General features: G+C 27.5%; 1 protein-coding gene across 1 annotated transcript in view; it reads left to right on the forward strand.

Moving 5' to 3' along the window:
- LOC129609735 (putative mediator of RNA polymerase II transcription subunit 26) overlaps positions 1–21,562 on the forward strand; it is a 68,767-nt gene that overhangs the window by 25,934 nt on the left and 21,271 nt on the right. The window contains exon 2 of the mRNA XM_055521846.1: positions 15,926–16,055. Within this exon, the coding sequence (XP_055377821.1) occupies positions 15,930–16,055 (126 nt within the window). The 5' untranslated portion in view covers positions 15,926–15,929. The remainder of the gene's footprint in view (positions 1–15,925; positions 16,056–21,562) is intronic.

Genomic DNA, 21,562 nt, shown 5'->3' on the forward strand with positions numbered 1-21,562 from the left:
TGGTAGATTTATTTTTGTTTGCGACATTAACATGAACAGATTTACTTTCATTTAGCTTTATTTTCCATTTATTTTTTCATTTAATTATATTGTTACCTGCTCCTTGAAAATTTTTTGTCGATTCTTCAACATTTGATTTGATTTTTCAACATTAGACCCTACTGCCAATATTGCTGTTTCATCGGCAAATGTAACCACGGTTACCCCTTCTAAATCAGCAAATCACTTGTATAAAGCACGTAATAGGACCCGGAATACTGAGTAGAAGCACACGAATCCTAATTTTCATAAGCGTCGAATACTCCTAGTCCAGTTTAATTCGAAAAAGTCTGTCAGATAAATTATTCAAGTAACTGCACAAATTGCAAAGATCTAACAATTTCTAAGGTTTAAATAATAAAACCCTCGTACCTAACCTTATTGAAAGCCTGGACCACGCGCAGAATTATTGTTCCCTTAATAAGCCGTAAAAATTAAGAAAAACAAATCATATTCTTTTTATTTTACCTATTTTCGTATAATTTAGTATTCTAGCTGATATATTAGTATACAGTTTTTGTTCAGGCAGTTTTTACGAATTCATCACGTAAAAAACATAACCTTACACAATAATTTCTAAATCATCGTTTTTCTCTACATAATTTGTTAATCCATACCATTTGGAGAAATTAAATTTGTCTTTTATAGTTTCAGTTCAATAGAAAAAAACTTTTTTTTCACAATATACTTTCATCGCAAAAATTGTCACCTTTAAACCAAAACGAATTGAAAACTTAATAAAGGTTAAAATATTTGTATATATGTGTGTGCAGTTATTAACCTATTTAAATAAACTAGATATATATATCTAGAAATAAACTACATATACCAGTATATAATATTATGTATAAAAGAAAAATATACGTACTTTAATATTCTCTTGTAACGGTACACTTTTTGCCACAGGTGATCTTCTAAATTATATTGCTAGATAGAAAAAAGGTAACAAAAATACCAAATTAACCGACCGACGCCTATATTTATGTAAAAATAAAAATAAACAAAATAATGAAAATGATAGAGAACAGAGCAGAATGAATGAAAAAATAACAGTAAAGAAAATGATGGCGATACGAAATTGAGTAAGATAGAAGGGAGAGACAGAGGTGATGGAAAAAGGAACAATTAAAAATAAACTGGATCTATAAAATGTAAATGGTGTTGATAAGTAGATTTTAATTTTCAACGTTGTATTTTTATAATAAAAATAAAATTTACTTTTGAAACTGGTAATTTTGATACCAATCGAAATACGGAGAGTAAGGATGTATAAAATATTTAAGCAAAAAGAAATTATTGTGTATAGATGTTTGGGCGCATATGTTTATGGAAAAAAATTCTTATGGTCATATAAATATTTTTAAAGAATGACGTTAATGTTGACAAAATTCATACATATGAGTAGTTTTTCTTTATGTTTAAAATTATTTTTATAAGTTTATTCATAAATTTCTAAGGTCATTGGTATTATTTGAGAACGGTTTTGATTCTTTTGAAAATGCAAAATGGTTTTTTAAAATATTTTTATTGATTTGTTGACCAAGCAGTCTATGAATACTACTTGTATAATTTAGATATTCCATGAAAAGAAAAACTTTATGTTATAGAGCGTATACAAGTATATACAAACATACCGCATAGATTTTAGAATCGATTTTATATTTTTAGAATTTCCATCAGTATAGTTAGTCATTTATGAATTTATTATGATGTCAAGGACTTATAAAAACCTTTTTTTTTTTTAAATAATAAGCTAATTAGAAATTTTTATATTAATTTTTAATTTAATACCTGTACATATATATGAACATATGTAAATTTTTAATACAAAAAATAAATGGCAATAATTAGACTTGGAAAATTAAAAAAATAAAACTTGATAATAACTTTTATAATTATAATAAATATATATATATATATATATATATATATATATATATATATATATATATATGTGTAAAAAACTAATGTGGTACGTGGTGGCTTGATTTTTCCTCCTACTTTTGCTACATTTTCAATAAAATTAGAAGTAAATTGTATAAATATATAAATATTTTAGTTAATCCTATTGTCATTATAAAATGCATGTGTATGTTCATATAAATTTGGCATTTCATATCTTTTGTATTTTAAATTGCTAGTTGTTTAAAATTTTAACACTGGGTTTTAAAAAATCAACAATAAATTTGTTGTCAAAATTTAAGAAGGTTGTATATTTGCCACTTGAGCAATGACCGTTTACAAATTAAACCCAAAAAATCACTCTTTTTACATATTTCTCCTCCCCAACGTAAATTGTAGAGTACAGTCTAATTGTCACTTCCAGAAGTATGGAATAAAAATACAAATTGTGATATTGTAATATGACTAAAATACCGTTTAACCAAAAAAAATCCTGTTTAAAGAAAAGTGCCATATTTTTATTACAATGTGATTAATTAAGAATGATTATATTTTACTAATGAGGTAAATTATTTATTTTTTAATGTATTGGTAAGATTTTTTTTATCATATTATCCTCCCCGAAGTACTCTAGTCACACGAATAGAAAAGTATTTAGAGACCATTTTGTTCTTTTATGGAAAGATTCCGCTAATTTCCTAGATATGTTATATCTAAAGTTTATTATTGAGCATGTTGACTTTTTGCAAAATTCGAATCTTAAGAAGAAATGTAAAACACTTTCTTATTGTCTGCGTATTTTTTATAGTGTTTTCTAAACTTATAGCTAACCCATTACTGTTATTTAGTAAAATGAACCTTGAATTTGATAAATATTTCTTATTTTAAAATTATCCAGGCTGTGTTATGCAAGAGTATTGACTGCAGGCTTATGTATCGAAAAAGTATTGAAAATAATTCGTACAAAATTATTTGAAGGAACAATGAAGTTATTATTATTTTTTTATGTTGAATTTTGAAATGAATTCTTATGAAACAAGAAGAACTTTTTTTTTGTTTTTTAATAGACTAGAAATCATGAAAATAAAAAGTATAAATAAGATGAAATTACATAGAAGACTTATATATTTTCTTTTCACGTTGATTTCACGTTAATTTCGTGTCGATTTCATATGAAAATGAAATAAAGAAATTGAGTTAGTGATGCTCGTATTAAAAGTAAGAATTTCAAATTATGAATTTCAGAATTTATTAAATTATTGCTAATATTATCAATAAAATTAATTTTATAGTATATAACTTAAAATTTATTAAAGCTGCTGAATAGCTGTTTTCTATTAACAACATGAACAATATTAAATTATAAATTCAACGCACTGTAAGTTGGTACATAGTAGAACACCTGCGAGAAATACAGTTTTAGCGACATAAACTTGGATTCAGACAAGATCAAAAAGTTTTGTATTATATAAGAGATACAAAAAGGCAAAAGAACATTATTATTTTGGATTAATTTCTGGTTTTATAATTAAAATATTTTTTTTTATTGTGTTATTAAATTCTTGTAGGTGAAAATTAAGCTTATACGGTTTAAAGTAATTTTTGCTTTCAATTGAAAATTATTAACAAAAATTTACATATTACTAACAAAGAACTCTCTAATATTTAAGATTTCCAAAAAATTAGCATTTTCAGCATCGTTATTTTTAAAACACTTACACTAATCATTTTATTAAATTCTAATTCATTAAAGTCTTCAGTTCTCATTAGTGTATTACCATTGGATACGTATAAATAAGCATAATATTATTTTATACAGTGTGTATGTATATACGTACAATATTTGTTAGACTTTAATTGATATTTACTCAAATAATATAAAAAATCAATAAGTAAATATGAATGATGATAACCACAAATTGTTAACAATTTGTAAACTAATTAGTTTGAATAATTTTGTTACTTTGTTTGGTTTGCTTACAAAATTATTTTATGATTAAATAAATTAATTGATTATTTACCATCTAAGAATAGAATTAATGTTTAATATTTGTCAATTAAATATTGAATATTTAATTAGTACTTTTCCAAAAAATTTTGAAAAAAAGGGCTTATTAGTTTCACTTTGTCCGTCCGTCCGTCTGTCCGTGTGTCTGTTTACAAAACTTCTACACCCTTGAAGATAGAAAGCTGAAATTTTGTACGTACATAGAGTTTTACTAGAAACTTATTTTTGTAGAACAAAATTTTTATCTATCTCCCCCCCTTTAGAAATTATACCCCCCCGAAACCCTAAAAATGCCATTCTTTAACTATTTAGTGCAATGAAACCATAAGGATTTTTCAAATTTTGCAAACGCAGAAAGGCAGTGGCTTGCTTCCCCTAGCGGGGTATACTAAAGGTTAACTTTAGAAAAACAAAATGGCCGCTCAAATTTGCCGTTATCTAAAGTCCGTTTTTTCCAAATTTTTGATGTCGTTTATTTTCTAGACCCCAACCTGTAGAAGCTTGAAATTTTATGGGCTTTTAGACATTAACAAATAATTCATTTCGTTGGAAGAAAATTTTTTTCCATCTCCTTCCCCTCTCAAGTTATTGCCTCTTGAAATTTGTAAAATTTGAATTTTTGACACCTTATATTTCCGAAACCGCAAGCTTTTTCAAATTTCTATAAACACAAAAAGCTAACGGTAAATTTCATGACATTAAAAAATATAATTATTTTTCTTAACTCACACAATTAAACCTTAAAATCGAGCATTATGTTAACCCCACTTTATATTAATTTTTGCTTTATTTCAAAGACTGCATAAATCGTTGATCCTAAATATATGCAATCCTAGAAAAAGTTTTGTATATGAATGAGAATAATTTTTAGAATGTGTGGTATACATATAGACTGTATTTAAAAGCAGAATTTTCACTTGCTGAAGGGAAAAGTGCTACAATACAAACCATTGGTTTGACCCAACTTTATTTTATTGATAAAAACACTTACATGTCATATAGCATTAACGTAAATTCAGGGTATTAGGTAGCTAAACATAAAAAGTTTTCATAGGTGAACGTATTTAATTTCTTAATTTTGCGTTGGTGAACGTACATACATTTTGTTTTCCGCTTTGAAATTGAAATTATTTTATGCAATAAAAAAGCATTGCATATTTTTTTGGAGAACAAACAATAAATATAGCACTATTTTAACGGTCGAATTCGATGCTCAGTTAGCCGAGTGATGGAGAGCAATATTACATTTCTTTTTTTGACAAATCTTTGCATTTCATATATTTTTCATTTTGAAAAACTTAGTTTTGCCGATTGTAGATTTCGAAAATTCAAATTTTTACTAATTTCGAGAAGTGAAAATTTGGACATGGGTAAAATTTGTGAGAAAAGTACTGAATATTAGTTAATATAACAGCTTGTAACAGGGTATGTAATTTAATAGATTTCCAAAAGTTTTGAACTTTTAGAATTTTAAGTGGCAAAACCTTGTGAAAATCATCGAAAGCAACTTCAATTTCAAATTCTTTTTTTGATGGAGAACGAAAGAACGGACTAATAAACTACAACAATTGACCAGCACAGCTCTCTTTTAGAAATTTTCTAATTCAACTTTTAGAAATTTTCAGACTATTTCTTTTAAAGTAATTGAAGAGCTTTTATTAATTTTATTTAAAATTAAAGCATAAAAAAATTCATTATCCTTTTCTGCTTAAGTTTTAAATAAGAAAGCCATTTTTGTATTACTTTCTATTTGTTTAGGTTTGAAAAGAAAAACAACAATACCTTTGTTAAAAACAAACCCTACTTTTCATTGTCAATCATTATTTTTTATAGAAACAATAGATTTTGGGGTTTACCAGATGGTGTCCTTTTTCAACAAATTTTTTTTTTTATTTATTACAAAAACAAGATTTTGAAAATGAAACGGAAATTATAATTTTCAAGATTATCAATTTTGCAAAAAATAAAGGAAAAAGCGTTCAAGTCTTTAATTTATTCTTTTCGTGGTTCTTCCATAGAAAGTCAATAGAATTAAAAAAGAAATTGAGTTTAATAGACCTATTTAGAAATTCTGTCTACAAATTTTTCAATAATAATAAAATGAACGATTTGTGACGCACAAATATAATTTATTGAGACGGTCTGGTAAAAATAAACAACCATTTATTATAATTCTTCATTGTTTTTATTGAGTTTCATAATGAAAAAGTCTTAAACCGTATATTTATTTTGAGACTAAAAAAAATTTATTTTTGTGTTATTAATTTTTGGCCAAGAAAGTAGGAACAGCGAGAAAAAGCGTAGTCTTGCAGGTTAACATCTTCATTTTTATGTATTCCTTCACAATTTGAAACACGAACTGTTTGTCGAAGCTCCTAAATAGTTTTTGCTCTTTTTAATTTTGATTGATAAACTTATGTAGAAAAAATTGGCGCGTTCTATGGACTACGATTTAATAAAAATGAACTACAGACTAACGAATGGTTAGTGGAAATAATCATAATTTTCACCCAGCTATGTGTCAGTATAGCATTGGAATTTCAAAATTAGATTGAATTGAAGAAAAATTTTTGACAAACAACAAAAGTTTGCGAATATGTATATTCGGATATTCAGTTTAAGGTGACTGAAATAATTTGAATGATATTCATATTCATGATTTACACAATCACCTTACAAATTTAAATTAATATTATTAAATCACAGTACTGTAAAGTCTCATAAAAGAATATGGTCTATATTGCTTTCACAAAATATAGTTGACATTGCTAAGTCTCTAATGATAACTGCATGGTAAAAGAACTAAATTATTTGAAAAAGCTTTTCAAAATTGTAGAGCTGAAATCAGAGTCATCAATCAGAGACTCAAAACGATGAATCAATAATTATTTTTTCTTCAAAAACTGTAGAGTGAAACTTCTCGCTTCCTTTTTTCATTTTTAATTTGACTTTACGAATCCAAAAATAATTTTTCCGCCACGGGACACGTTATATCAATTGTTGTTTGGGTATTTTACGAGTATGATTTCTTGTGGATCATTGGTTTGCAACAGGCCCATAAGGTTTTACATTTTTATATGCATAAAACATGCTTTAACATTAATATTCATTCGTTTTTTTATATAAGTCCATTTACGATTACACAAGACTTTGTAAATACCTATTTTTGTGTGCAAGTGTATTGTAAAATCTTAAAAATGAAATAAATTTAATTATAGCCTTATATGAATATCCTTAAACTTAATTCAACCGAATTTACATTTTCTTGTTTTAATTTTTTTAACTTTGTATTTTTATTTTTTTTCTGAAGGTTTCTGTTTTTGATTGTGACATCCTTTTTTGGCACATTTCCAAAAAGTTTTCTATAAAGCAAAAAATATATTTCTTAGTTTCGTTTCGTCCATCTTTGAATTTGTTTGCGAAATTTCTACATCATTCAAAGTAAAATGAAGAAATTCGCAGATCATTTAACACATATAAAAATAATACGATTCTGTTCCTTTAGGGTATACAGCAAATTTGCTAAAATTCTCATTTCTAGCAAACCACAATAAACTAAATCAAACCGGTTTTTGATCATTTTTGAATTAATTTCTTTCTAAAACGACGACTCTAAGAATTTGTCTCAAATTTTAACCATTTACTGATATTCATAAATATCTCCTTCCACTAGAACAAAATTTTTTTTGTAATTTCCTCATTATTACCTTTCAAATTATGCAAACCGTCAATTTTCACTACCCCATTTCTTCAGCATTATAAGCTTTATAAAATGCAAAAAAAATTATATAAAAGAGCAAAATTTACAGTAGTCGTCCTCTCACCTAAAATTGTTCGATTTTATGTAACTCCATTTACCATAAATTTTAAGGTTTCTGCGAAATTTATGCCAAATTATATGAAACTAATAACATTTTTTAAATATATTGTTTTCATTACTTAGGCACAAAGTTAAAGATAAACACAAATTTCATACTAAAATTAGTAAAGCAAAGTGTGCTATTTTACAAACCATGGGTTGGATTGACTACATTTTTTCAAAGGAAATCATAAAAAAAATTCCTGCATAATTATCACATGGGTTTCTTAAGTTTCTACGAAATGGAAATTTTTCGTTTTCTTCTTTCATGTTACGGACATACATTTATACTACATGTGATCTGTTTTTTAAGTATAAAATAACATTATAATAAGAAATTATATTTTAACAAAGAAAAGAAATCAAATTTGTGTAAGTTTTTTTGAAAAGACTCATGAAAATTCAAAATTGTTTTCATTTAAGGTGTTCATAATTTACTCTCAGACATTAAAGTTTATCATTACTCTAAAAAGAAGTTGTGGCACTTGAACTTGTAACACATATAAGACATGAGGCTTTTATAATTGAAAAACACAAATGAATTTCTCAACATTTTAAAGAAAATTCACTAAAGAATTTTTTTTAATATTTTAAGAAATTCTTCAAGTAGAAAATTTCCCTATAACATTTTCAAATTCACAGTAAAAACAAAAACTCCTTTTAAAAGTTTTTGATATTTAATTTGTTTTTCTATAGCATTTTTTACATTTTCCATTTTGTTATTAATATTACAATCACATAAACATAATTATGATAAAATAAATAGATTGTGGTAAAAAAATTCCCAATACTTTTTTCTACTTTTCTTAAAGTTATTAATTTTTTTCTATTTTTCTATGTTTTCCTTCCTCTATTTTGTCTACAACATAAAAACAAAAATTAGATCACTATACTTGTGTAAAAGTACGTCTACGTTAGTTAGATTGTCTATACACACTGCATACTTGACATAAAGGGTGAAATTTCTTCAAGTACACAAAAAACTTGCTTAACATTATGGTATTTGAAAACCATATTTTTCACCTTAAAAACACCAACAACAAATAATAGTTAAAAGGCAATAATTTTTACTAATAAATTTTATCGTCAAAGAACTTTTTCTTGGGGAGTAATTATACAATAAAAGTAACTATTAAAGGAATTTGTTAAAATTTAATAAGTTAAGGAAAAAAGAACTTGTTGAAAAGTACTAACAAATATTCAACATGCAATAAGGAAAGTATTGTGATAGCACTTAATTCTATTCATTGACTTTGCGATAGAAATGCGGATAACTCCTTTTAGGGAAAACTTTTTATTAGCCATTATTAACAGCTAATATTACAGCTTACATAATTTAATAAACAAGCCCCCAAAATTATTATTTTTGAGCAATATTGAATTATTGATGGTATTAGACCTGTATGAAATGTGTTCCATTATGAAATTTCATTCTCACTCATTCCAACCAGTATGATGCTGGTGATTATATGTAACTAAGTATATGAACAAATATTCGAAAAGTATCTATTATATATTCACCATTTGTAACATTGAAACATAATGGTCTGGGGTATTTATTATATTATATATATTCTTGCTAAACCTCGAATTTCGACTTAATTTATTTATGTCTGTTCATCTACCTGTCCCTCCTTCTGTCTGTCCAACTTCCCCTGCGATAACTCAAAAATTTATTTAGCTTAGTTAATTTTAATTTAAAATAAATTTTGAAAATCGCTTAAGACATTGATTCGGCTAACTGTCCTCTAATTCTAAAAATAATTTGACTATATGTCAGAAAGTATAGATCCTACAGTATGAAAACTTTATGTAAACGAGTGCCGGAATTGTAATGAGACTACAAACAACAATTTTCAAACTTCACATGATTAATTTTAGTAGAAATTATTTTTGTTTAGCGTCACATAACTCCTAAAAAGAAATTCGTACGGCCTGCGGACGTCACAGAGTTGGTAAGCACAAACACACCGCCAACTCAATCTTTCTTCGTTTTTGAAAAAAATCTTGCTTGATAACAAATACAATATGATTTTACATTCAAACTGGAATAAAAAAAATAAAAGTTAGTATGTTACTAACGGTGTATACTGATACCAATTTTTATAGTGTTTCTTTCATAGTTTAAATAATTAATCAGAATTGTTAATTTAAATAATTTGTATTGTTAATAAATAAAATATTTTAAAGTAAACAGAAAAATTTTCAAAATTCCCAGAAAATATCTTGAAAATGGCAAACCGCACTAAAACAAAAAGAGTATGTCATGCAGTCTGTGTGTCTGTTATATAGAATAATATGAAGAAGAACAGCAATAAAATTTTTACATATTATTTTCCTTTTCTTAGCTTGCGTTATGTAATCTTTAATTTTTTAAAGAAAGTAATTATCAAGTTCTTTAGTTGAGAGTTTTTTTTATTTTATTCAATTTTTTTTTTTGTGAAAACTCTAAGTTACATTAAAATTCTTTGAAATTTTTTGAAAATGAAAAAACACCGAAATTTTGTGAATTTTGTTGTTCTTATTTTTATTTCTTTTCTGTTTTTGTATTCTACACTTTTTGTACTTGACAGACTTTATGAATGTTTGTAATTTAAAGTTCCTTAGGATATGCTGATTCTCAAAAGTCATACATGTAATTGTGTACAAGCTTGTAGATTTGAATACATTTACACGTACATACATGCAACATGGAACTATAAAGAAAACGTGCATAATTTTTGTGTTATTTATAAAAGTACAAAGAAATTTCTTGAAATTTTTTTTAAAAATTTTCTATTTTTATTTTTTTTTTTCGTATTTTATTTCATAATTTTAATGAATAATTTAATTGTATCATTTGTGTATCATTTGTGTACCGTTAAATGCAAAGTAATGAAAATTATTTTTGAAGATTTCAAATTGCAATATTAAACTTGTATAAAAAGAATATTTTAATTTTGAATAATATTTTGTTGCTCTGAGAATTACTGAAAATTTTTAGGATTAAAATTTTAATTAGCACATTGATTGCCGAACAATAGCAGTATAAATTTAGGAGTTTTGTGTTTTTCTTTTAAATTCTAAATTATAATTTATTTGGAAAAGTTTTTCTTAAATTAAAATTCGTGAAAGGAAATATTAAGGGTATGAAGATTCTAAGTTTGAAGTTCAATGTCAATTCAATAATCTTCGATCTGCTAATGTTGTTATTTACTTATTTTGTAGCGGAAATGGAGGCTTAATAAAATGTTGTGAGAACGTTAAAATCAACACAAAATTTTTATACGTATATAAAAAAAGTAATGACAAGCAATCATATTTGTTCAGCAATTTTTAAATTTTTAATGATAATTATTTCCTCTAAAAGATCAAGTTCTGACAGTATAATATTATGTTGTGAGATAAGAATTATTTTTAGTAAATTATCAATATAATCAAAGATCATATGAAAATATTTACCATATGGAAATGACTAACGAAATTTTAAGATCCTTAAGAATTCAAGAAAGAATTAATATTGCTAACATTTTTGTTATTTCATTAATATTAATATGAATACATATGCACGTGTATATATTAAAATGTTATTATATTATATATGTAAATACGTAGAACAAATTTATGATTACGATGCCTTCATCAATCTTATATCTAAAAATTGATCCGAACAGAAGCCGTTTGTGATATGAGTTTTATAATTTTCTAATGTCCATTTAAGTATTTTATATTAAATATTATGTACAATTAACCGAACTGCTGTGTAATGTGCAAAAAACTTTTAAATTTCAGTAATTTCAATTGAATAGAAAACCTTTAGAAAATGAAAACTTTTAAATGAATTATGAAAATTTTCTCAAGCATATCCACTTTTGTTTTCCTTTTTCGTTTCTTGCTTGCAAAGAAATGGGAATACGAAATGAGCATAAACAGTTAATTATGTTTCAGTTTCATGTTTTTACATGCATATATATATAATCAAGACAATAGAAAAAGAGATTCATATTATTAGACAAATACAATAAAGAAATCATCAAAGGATATCTTAACTGTCGTTGGTTCATTGTTGTTTGTCTTAATAAACACAAAAAGTAGAGAACAAACTTTTCCCTCTTTTTACCATTATATTTGTTCTTTTCTTTTTATTTTCTTTTTTTTTTTCATGAAAACAGGATGAGATCTATTTAGGATCTTAAAAGAAATGAAAATTTTTTCTACCATAAGAATGAATTTCTTTTTGAAGACAATAATTAATTCTTTTGGTTGAGTAAATAATATTACACGAAGTCTGATCCTATCTGTCTTTATGGAAAATTAACTTGAAAAATTTTATTTGCATAATTAAAATAAAGAAAATTCTAAAAATGACTATTTATAATTGAGAAATGATTTTTAATTTTTGAATAATTATAAAGTTTTGTAATAATTGTGTAAATAAAATTTAAATGGATTATATAAGGACCTATAACAGTTTACTTTGAAAATAGGTTATTATCGGACAACACCGATCGGTTGACAATAACCTAAACAAACGTTCCACCGATAGGTTATTATCGGATACTGGTGGAACGTTTTTAAAATATATTTTAATTATTAGAAGAAATTTTCCTTATATAAATTATAATTGAAGATTTGCTAGCAAGCTTTTCAAAGTAAATTACTCACAAAAATTATGTTCAAGTTCAATACTTTTAAAATTATTTTACATACATGTGACTATTTTTATTGAACAGTAACCTACAATGTGATGAGAAATAATATATTAACAAATACTTCTGATAAATAATATAAAATAAAACAATTACGTAATAATATTTTCCATTTAATTAAAAATTTTAGTGATAGCACAACAGGCCATGCAGAAATAGTTTTTTCACAGAAAATTCCATAATATGGCGCCTGTATTTCAATTTTCATTTTAAAACGACACAAAAGCAAAAACAAAAGGAAGTTTTTCGTTCATAGGTTCGTTAGTTTCTCAAAATCTATGAAAATTGATTAAAATTGGTTGCCAAGTATCAGGCACATGATAAATAAAAACTAATCTGATCTTTAATCTAAATTTGATCTTCTTAAACGATCTACTCTACTCAAAAGGTGTAGGCTTTTAGTACTTTCCAAAAAAATTTTTGGAAAAAGGGCTTATTCGCTTCCCTCTGTCCGCCCGTAGATGTTTACAAAACTTTTGAACAACCTTGAAGATAGAAAATTGAAATTTTATACGTACATAGATCTTTACTAGAAACTTATTTCCGTAGAACAAAATTTTTACTTAACTGCCCCCCCTTTTAAATTTCTAGCCCCTCAAACCCCTAAAAATGTCGTTTTTCAACGATTTATTACAGCGAAATAAGCAATTTTCAAATTTTGCAACCGCAAAAAAATAGTGGTTGGCTTCTATTGCGCCATACCATACTTGAACTTTAAAAAAACAAAATGGCTGTTAAAATTTAACGTTATCTAAAACCCGTTTTTACCAAGTTTTTTTATATCGGTTTTCTTCTAGATCGAAAGGTTAAGGAGTCTGATATTTTAGAAGCTCTTAAACACTAATAACTAGTTCATTGCGTTGGCAGAAAATTTTTTCTACCTTCACGCTCTCTTAAGTTATTGTCTTATGAAATTTGTAAAATTCGAATTTTTGGCACCTTATGTTATATATCCGAAACTTTAAGCCTCTCCAAATTTCTATAAATGAAGAAAGCTAACGATAAATTCCATGCCACTAATAAATATAATTATTTTTCTCAACTCACGCACATAACCCGTAAATTCGAACATTATATTAAAGCCTCTTTAATTTTTTTTTGGTTTGTGTGAAAGTTTGAATACATTACTCATCCTAAACGTATGCAATTTTTGAAATATATTCGTATATGAATGAAAGTAATTTTAGCAATGAAGTACCTAGCTATGTCCTTCAGTCACTACCGGACGGAGTGGTTGCGGATGCTACAGACTATTGCATCCCTAGACTTGAGCTTGACAAGAAGTTTCGGGTTGAGCTTCCGTCTCGCGGGCAGTGGAAAAGAAATCTTCCACTGCAGGGCTTTGATGTTGCTCTCTTCACTGACGGTTCCAAGGATAGGAATGGGGTCGGTGCTGGAGTATTTTCAGAGACTCAGAACATATCGGAGTCATATCGCCTTCCCAACGGATCAAGCGTGTTCCAGGCGGAAGTATTCGCCATATGGAAGGCATGCGAAATCCTGGGAAGGGATTTGGTTGTGGCCCGGGAGGTCGCAATTGTGACGGATAGTCAGGCTGCGATTCTGGCTCTAAATTCGCCAAAGATATTCTCAAAGTTGGTAGGGCTTTGCTACGATGAGCTGACGAGATTGTGCAGTCATCATAGTATCACCTTACTCTGGGTTCCGGGACATAGGAACATACCAGGAAACGAGCGGGCTGACGAGCTGGCCAGATGTGGGTCGGTATTGGACGGCTCCAGGGCCGAGCGAGTTCTTGTCCCTATAAACACCATCAAAACTGATATATACCGCTTCCAAGTGGCATGTGCGGACCGCAGGTGGAGGGGCCTGAGCACATGTGCAACGGCTAGGAAGACGTGGCCGAAATACGACCATAAGAAATCAATGAGCCTCCTGGCGATGCCTCGACCGGACATAGCTAAGTTAGTGGCTGTGTACACGGGGCATTGGCCTGTGGGGGATCATGCAGCTAGGCTGGGAATTCCCTTTAATACGTCATGCCGCAGTTGTCGGGAGATAGACAAAAAAGAGACGCTTTTTCACTATCTCTGCGAGTGTCCGGCTCTTCAAGGGGCCAGGTTGTTGTCATTTGGGGAAACGGACATAATGGAACTGGGGAACATTTCTAATAAAAGTATCGGGGACGTAAATAAGTTCCTTAAAAGAACGGGGTGGCTCTGATCGCTGGCCCTGGACCAACGTACTTTGACAACCGGGTTTCACGAGGCGGTGGTAGCTAAACGGCACGTCGGTGCTAATCGGGGTGTTGGCCAGTCGGGTCGCACCGGCCACTCTAACCAACCAACCAACCGAAGTACCTAGCTGATTGTTCTTAAAAGCAGTATTTTCACTTGTTGAAGGGAAAAGTGCTAAATTGCAAACCATTGATTTGACCATTGGTTTGACTCAACTGTATTAACTTAATAATATAGTTTAAAAAATTCTTAGGCGTAGTGTGAACTTTTATTTTATTGATCACATTTTAGCTGATAACTAGAATAGATTTTATTAAAATTTTCCCGTTTTAATTCTAATTTTTGTTAACAACCAAATTGTGTTTCATTATATGGTGGAAAACAAACAAAAGTTCAATAGTCTAATTATTTATTTAGAATTATTTTTGTTTTTTTATTTACATCACAAATACAACAAATGTACTTGCAGGAAAATACAGTAATTTACACATTTACATACATCCACATTTCATTATTTTTAGTTGAAAAATTAACACATTTGCCATTTAACTATGGATGATAAAAAATAAACACGAAATTCCCATTAAACTTAAGAAAATAACAGAAAAAAACAAAATAGTTTTATTCCGTTTAAATTTTATGCTACCATCGATTCTGATCATCGTAATACGGGCCCGCGTGATCGTATATAATTAGATTTGCAAATGTTTTGATTAGTAAAAATGAAATTTGCACAAAAATTGTCAAATTTTTTATGTATTGTAAAATATTTGGGTAAAAATTAAAGAAATTGGCAGTCTTTTTCTGTTTTCTAATCTAATACGATGTGTTAAAATATTAGCGGATAAAACTTTTGCAATTGATGTAATCAATATTTTTTTATATTCCTACATATAAATAATAATAAAACAAACTGTTAAATAGTTTCCTACATACCTACATTAGATCGAAATAATGATCTCAACTTATGGGTGACTAATTTCAATATAATAAAACTTTCCTAAAATATTTTTCTTAAAATTATAACTCGATTATAATTACTAAGTGAAAATTCAAAATTAACAATAAATTAAACACGAAAAGAACAACAGTAATTTTTTTACACTGAGTGGATTATTTTTTAAAAATATTCAAGTCTTTTAAGAATTCAACCAAAAATTTAAATTAAAACTAATTATTCTATTATTCTATTTGTTTTTTTTTTCTCTAAATTTTGAAAAACCAATTTCAGAAATATGAAAGCTACCGTATGGCTTTGGCCGGTTGTTACATTGATTTGTGCTAGTCCGTTTGTAAGTGTTTATGCCCAGCAGGAATATCAAAGTTACGCAGATTTTCCATCCGATAATAGTTTCAATCAGGTAAGTGAATATTGTTTAAATTTAAAAATATATAGATTACGAGTATTAAAAATATAATTAAAGAAATTTTTGTAAAGTATTACAATTAATTTTGGTAATTTGAGTGGAAACTTGACTTTCTAAGAGCTTAACGGAAAACAGTGTTTTATTAAAAGTATTTATACATTTGGGGTAGATATTAGAAAGAAAATATTTTATTTAAAAAAATTTCTAGTAGCGCAACGGTTAAAGTAACCATTGCACTTATTTCGAGAATGAAATTTTGTATAAATTTTGAGAGACGATAAATCAGAAGGGAAAAGAGGCAAAAAATAAAGTATTTATTAGTATGTACAACTTATTAAAATTTTAAACACTTTCGGGCTCTTACGGTAAAAAAATAGTTGTACATATATCACATATTAGGAAGAACATAGTTAAGTATAACAATTAATTTGAAAAGAAGATTTAACTAGTTGACATTTGTTACAATTCGTTGAAATGGAAGTCGCTAGCTTCCCGCTTTTACAGTCTTAGAAGAACAAGGCGTAACGAAAATGTAATTTTCTGCATTTTTAAAGCGAACATAGCTTGATGCATTTTTAAGGCTCTCTACAACTTGATAGAGATAGTAAAAGGGTGAAAACCTTATTCTAAAAAAATAATTTTAAGTTTTGTCACGAAAATTTAACACACGAAGGAACACACTGAAGACCAAATGGACAGAGCGAAATTAATAGTGGTAAATGAAAAAAAATTGAAAATAAAATCTAATGAAAAAGTATATAAAACGGTTTTGCAACACGAATCAATAGAAATGGAAACTATTATTAAAATAAAATTTGAGGGCATTGAAAATTGGTGTTCTTAATTTCAATCGTTTTTGAAAAAAAATCGATTTAATTTCCGTCGATGAGTGATTAAGCAAACAATTTTCGACATAAAATTTTTTAAAAGCAAGCGTATATTGATCAAACCGAAAATTTGGTGGTTAGTAAACCGATTAAAGTACTTGCTATAGTGAGAACACAGTTCACTTGACATATTTAACCTTAAGTTTGGAACAGTGATTTCCCAGTTTACAAGTTTTTCCTCAAACAATGCAATCTACAACAACCACCCGTGCCTTAATTCTTTCAAATTATTTATTCGAAAATTTTCCTTTGAAATCATGGACCCAATTTATTGGCTTTGTATTATATTCTCTGCACCAAATTAATTGTTTATTTTTATTTATTTATGAAGGACTTCTTTTTAGCTTATTAATGAATTTGTAATATTTCGAAACCGTTATTCTTCGCAAAATGAAAACTGAACTATAACGTGCATGCTTTGAACTATACTAACTGTGGTTAATATAAGAATTTGTAATGAATATAATGTTTTCTACATGTAACGGTTCTTCTAATTAATAACCTTTTTCGTTTGCCCAATCCCAGGGTCTTAAAAGCTTAAATATTTTATTGTTTTTCTTAAACGAAATTAATTTTTGCATCTCCGTCACATTAAATGTATATACAATATATATATTGATATGTATTCAAAAATATATATAAAATGCTTACGGTTTTTCTAATTTAATTTATAAAATTAATCATTCTGAAGGTGTGTAATAAATTCGCTTTTATTAAGATAGAGAACCATTAGTTTTATATAATATGTGTAGGTAAATATGTGTAGATAATACAATCATAAAAACGTTTTTGGAAACGCAACTCGCTATTAACACTATAAAGAGTAACACGTTATTCTCGAATAAGATGTTTATTAACTTGTTTAGTAACTTCAAATTTTACATGAGAAAAATTTGTCAAAGTAAAACATTCAAATTGCAAGTAAAACGAAAACTTTGCGTAAAGTTTTGTGATCCAAATTGTAAACTGAAAAATTTTTACAACGTCAACTGGTCTGACGTCAAATGATTAATAAACGCCAAACAAAAGCAAGAATAATCTAAAACGAGAAAAAAAATAGAGTTGACCTTGTCAACTCAGTGATACCCGTACGAATTTGTTATCCTATGTGCGAATAACTAATGTGCCATAACTAACTATGAGGCAGACTATGACTTTAAGTTGCCGTATTACCATATTAATTTATGCAAAATTTCAGTACAATGTGTTTTTCAAAATACTGGTTGTGACAAACTACTATTGAAGTTGTATGGCAGCTACCAGAAAGAGCCAAGAAATTTTAGCGAATTTTATCAAGCACATCGGCACTACTAATATATTCGCTTGTGTGAAATTTCAATACCACAGCTTTTATAGTTTCTGAGATATAGCCAAATAACTTTTGAAGTTGTATGGCAGCTACCCGAACCGGTACTCCGATCATGTCCAATTTAAATAGGGTTCTGGCACTTACTACAATAAATCATTTGTGAAAATTTGCTGAACTTAGCTTAATTCGTTTTTGAGTTATCGTTGAGACGGACAGACGGACAGGCGGATAGACGGACGGACGGACGGACAGACAAAGCTAAATCAACTCAGAATTTGACGCTGATCAAAAACATACACTTGAGTCTATATCTAAGACCGTTATTTCTTAGCGTTACAAAAGGTAAGGCAAATTTAGTATACCCTTCGAACATACGTTCGTACGGGTATAAATACATCTAAAAATTTGAATATAATTTACTTAAACTGTGCTTCTATATTTTTAACTTACAAAAATTTATTATTGATTGATGCAAAACATAATATAGTTCAGTCAAACCACAGTCAAAACAAATCTATTGTCATATTTGAATTACTTTCATTCATGACCAAAATATTTCAAAGGTTGCATTCATTTCGGATGAAACAAAAAATAAATTTAAAGAGACGTCAGCATAATGCACGAATTCAAGGGTGAATTACGTGAGTTAATAAAAATATTTACGTTTTTTGATGGTATGACATTTACCGCTATCTTGCGGCATTTATAGAAATTTGGAAAAGCTTACAATTTCGGAAATACATGGTGCCAAAAAATTGAATTGAAAATTTCGAGAGGCTGCAATTTCAGAGGGGGTGGAGGGAAAAAACTGTCTTCTAATGAGTCCTACATAATGTTGCCGTCTACAAGAAAAATGATAATAAAAATTTGACAAAAACGGATTTTGGATAGCGGATAATTTTAACGGCCATTTTTTTTAGCTATTCACGGTAGAGGAGGCCAGCCGCAACTTTTTAAAATTCAAAAAATGTTAAACTGAAAAAGTGAACTAATAAGTTCCTCTTTTCAAAATTTTTTTTTGAGAAGAGGTTAAAAATGTGTGTGGTGCCAGAATTGCTATCCTATTAGACGCGTAGAAGCTTTATACTTCAATGTATTTATGTAATTATATACATTTGTTTTAGTGCGGTATATAAACTGTAATAACACTTTGTTTTGACACGATTTGGATGTCATAACAATATTTGAAATTTCTTTCTCATCGCAAAAAGAAATTTAATTTAGTTTTTTTTGCTTTTATGAATTTTAAAATTACATTGTAATATTTTTGGTGTCGTATTTTTTAAAAGCACGAAATTTTATTAGTAAATTGCCGCCAAATGGGTTAGAAGAGCAATTGTTCAAATTGTACTAATGTTTCATGTCGAACGGGAGGCATTAAAATTGGCAAAAAGCTTAAAGTTTCTTATTTAGCAATACAAGTAGTTCTGCTAATAGGAAAACCATTTATGTGTATAAGCATTTCTTAAATAAAATAAGGGTAAAATAAAAAATCATAAGCTTTGTTCATAAAATATGTTTGAGTTTGTTGAAAAGAAACTTATGGTTTAAATTGAAAAATGGGCATCTACATAAAAAGAAAGAAAAACTCACATGGAATTGTTATAATTGATATACTGCACTCTTCTTCAGACACTTTTGAATGTTCAATCAATTTTTGAAAAAAATTCAAAATACTAGAAAGTAGTAATTTCCAAGAAATTCAAGATTCAGTAATTTTTTCATATTTAAAATTTTGATCAACTTCCTTATATTCCCATATTATATTATTTTCTCAGTAAAACTTCCAAAATTTTTAATTGAATTTTATTTTTAATTCATCTACATATATACATAATGTATGTAAAATTTTACAATTGCGGATAAGTGCGGTAATCCTGAATCATTATATATTTATTTATCATATAAATATAAATTGGACATATGAATGTATTATTTATGCGAACTTGTATAGTTAAAGGCTTTTTTAAAATATTATTTGGTAATATGTAAATTCATTTACAATTAAAAAAATTTTAAATTCTGCCTTTGTACAAATGAAAATTTGCTTCTTCTCAAAAGTAATATTAAAAATATTCAAAAAATTCCGTGACTTCAATAATGCGCTTAAGACGTAAAATTTTACAAAGTATCAAATTCCAAAAAGTTTACTAAAAGCTCTTGACATTGTACACTTTTCCAAAATGCGTTTTATACGTAATGGAGACGTAAAATAAAAGTAAATCGGGTATCGAAAAAATCGAGCACGCTTTTCTTATACCTTGTCATATAAATGTTACCAGAAATAACCGATAAAATAAACTAGCATATATTTTCAGCAATAAAGTGCTAGCTATCAAGTTTTTTCCAAAATAAAGCATAAGAATGCTATTTTTCCAGTAGTGTGGTAACGTTTGTTAGTTATACAAAATTTAGTGTCATTTGTCATATTTCAAATTCATAAGCAAAAAAGTTTTTTGAAAACATTCACGTATGTTATTTTTAAAATTTAAAATAAAAATGGAAAAAGAGCAGTAAGTTATACCTTAATTCATTAAATGTAATATTGATTTAACATTTAATTTTTGCAGTAATAAGAAATGGACCGTGGATAGGAAAAAATTATTGATTACAGTGAGGCTGAAATACGAAAGTGAATTCGTACCAAACTTTTTAAAAAATCCACGTTATGGAACAAAATATATAATGAGATCCTTGAAGTAGAACCGGATTTCCCATTCAATTCAATTGAATTATTTACAACAATATTTCCGAACACATTCATTTTTTTAAAATTAACATTTGCACAGAACTGTAAATTGAAATTTTCAAACAAATGTCAAAGTTGTATTGATATGGTAAAAATTGTATTCCAAAATGTATCAAAAGCTTTAGTAGTTTTTTTTACAATGTAAAGGTATTGAAAGCTCTGAGACGGTACTAATACCGTATTAATACCGTACTTAAATCTTTTTTAAAGCATTATTGAAGTCACGGATTATGACATAAATAAAGTTTTGAAAAACTGTTGCTTTGATCCGATAGATAAAAGTTTGTTAATTAATTCAAATTTCTTTAATTTTTATTGTTTTCCAATTAAAGAAATGGCGAGTCACAATAAAAAGTTCTTATATATTAAAAGTGGTTTAAAATAATATCTTTTAAATACGTTCGTTGCCGCTAACTATATATTCTTGTCATTACTTAAAACAAAATATCTTATTTCCATTTACAACTGTTGCTTCTTAAATTTAGCAGAATATTTATATACGAGCATTTGTATATTTTTTTCATAATGTTAATTTTTAATTAACAATAAGCTAAGT

Source organism: Condylostylus longicornis, unplaced genomic scaffold (genome assembly GCF_029603195.1).
Source record: "Condylostylus longicornis isolate FDR11 unplaced genomic scaffold, ASM2960319v2 ptg000040l, whole genome shotgun sequence".
NCBI lineage: Eukaryota > Metazoa > Arthropoda > Insecta > Diptera > Dolichopodidae > Condylostylus > Condylostylus longicornis.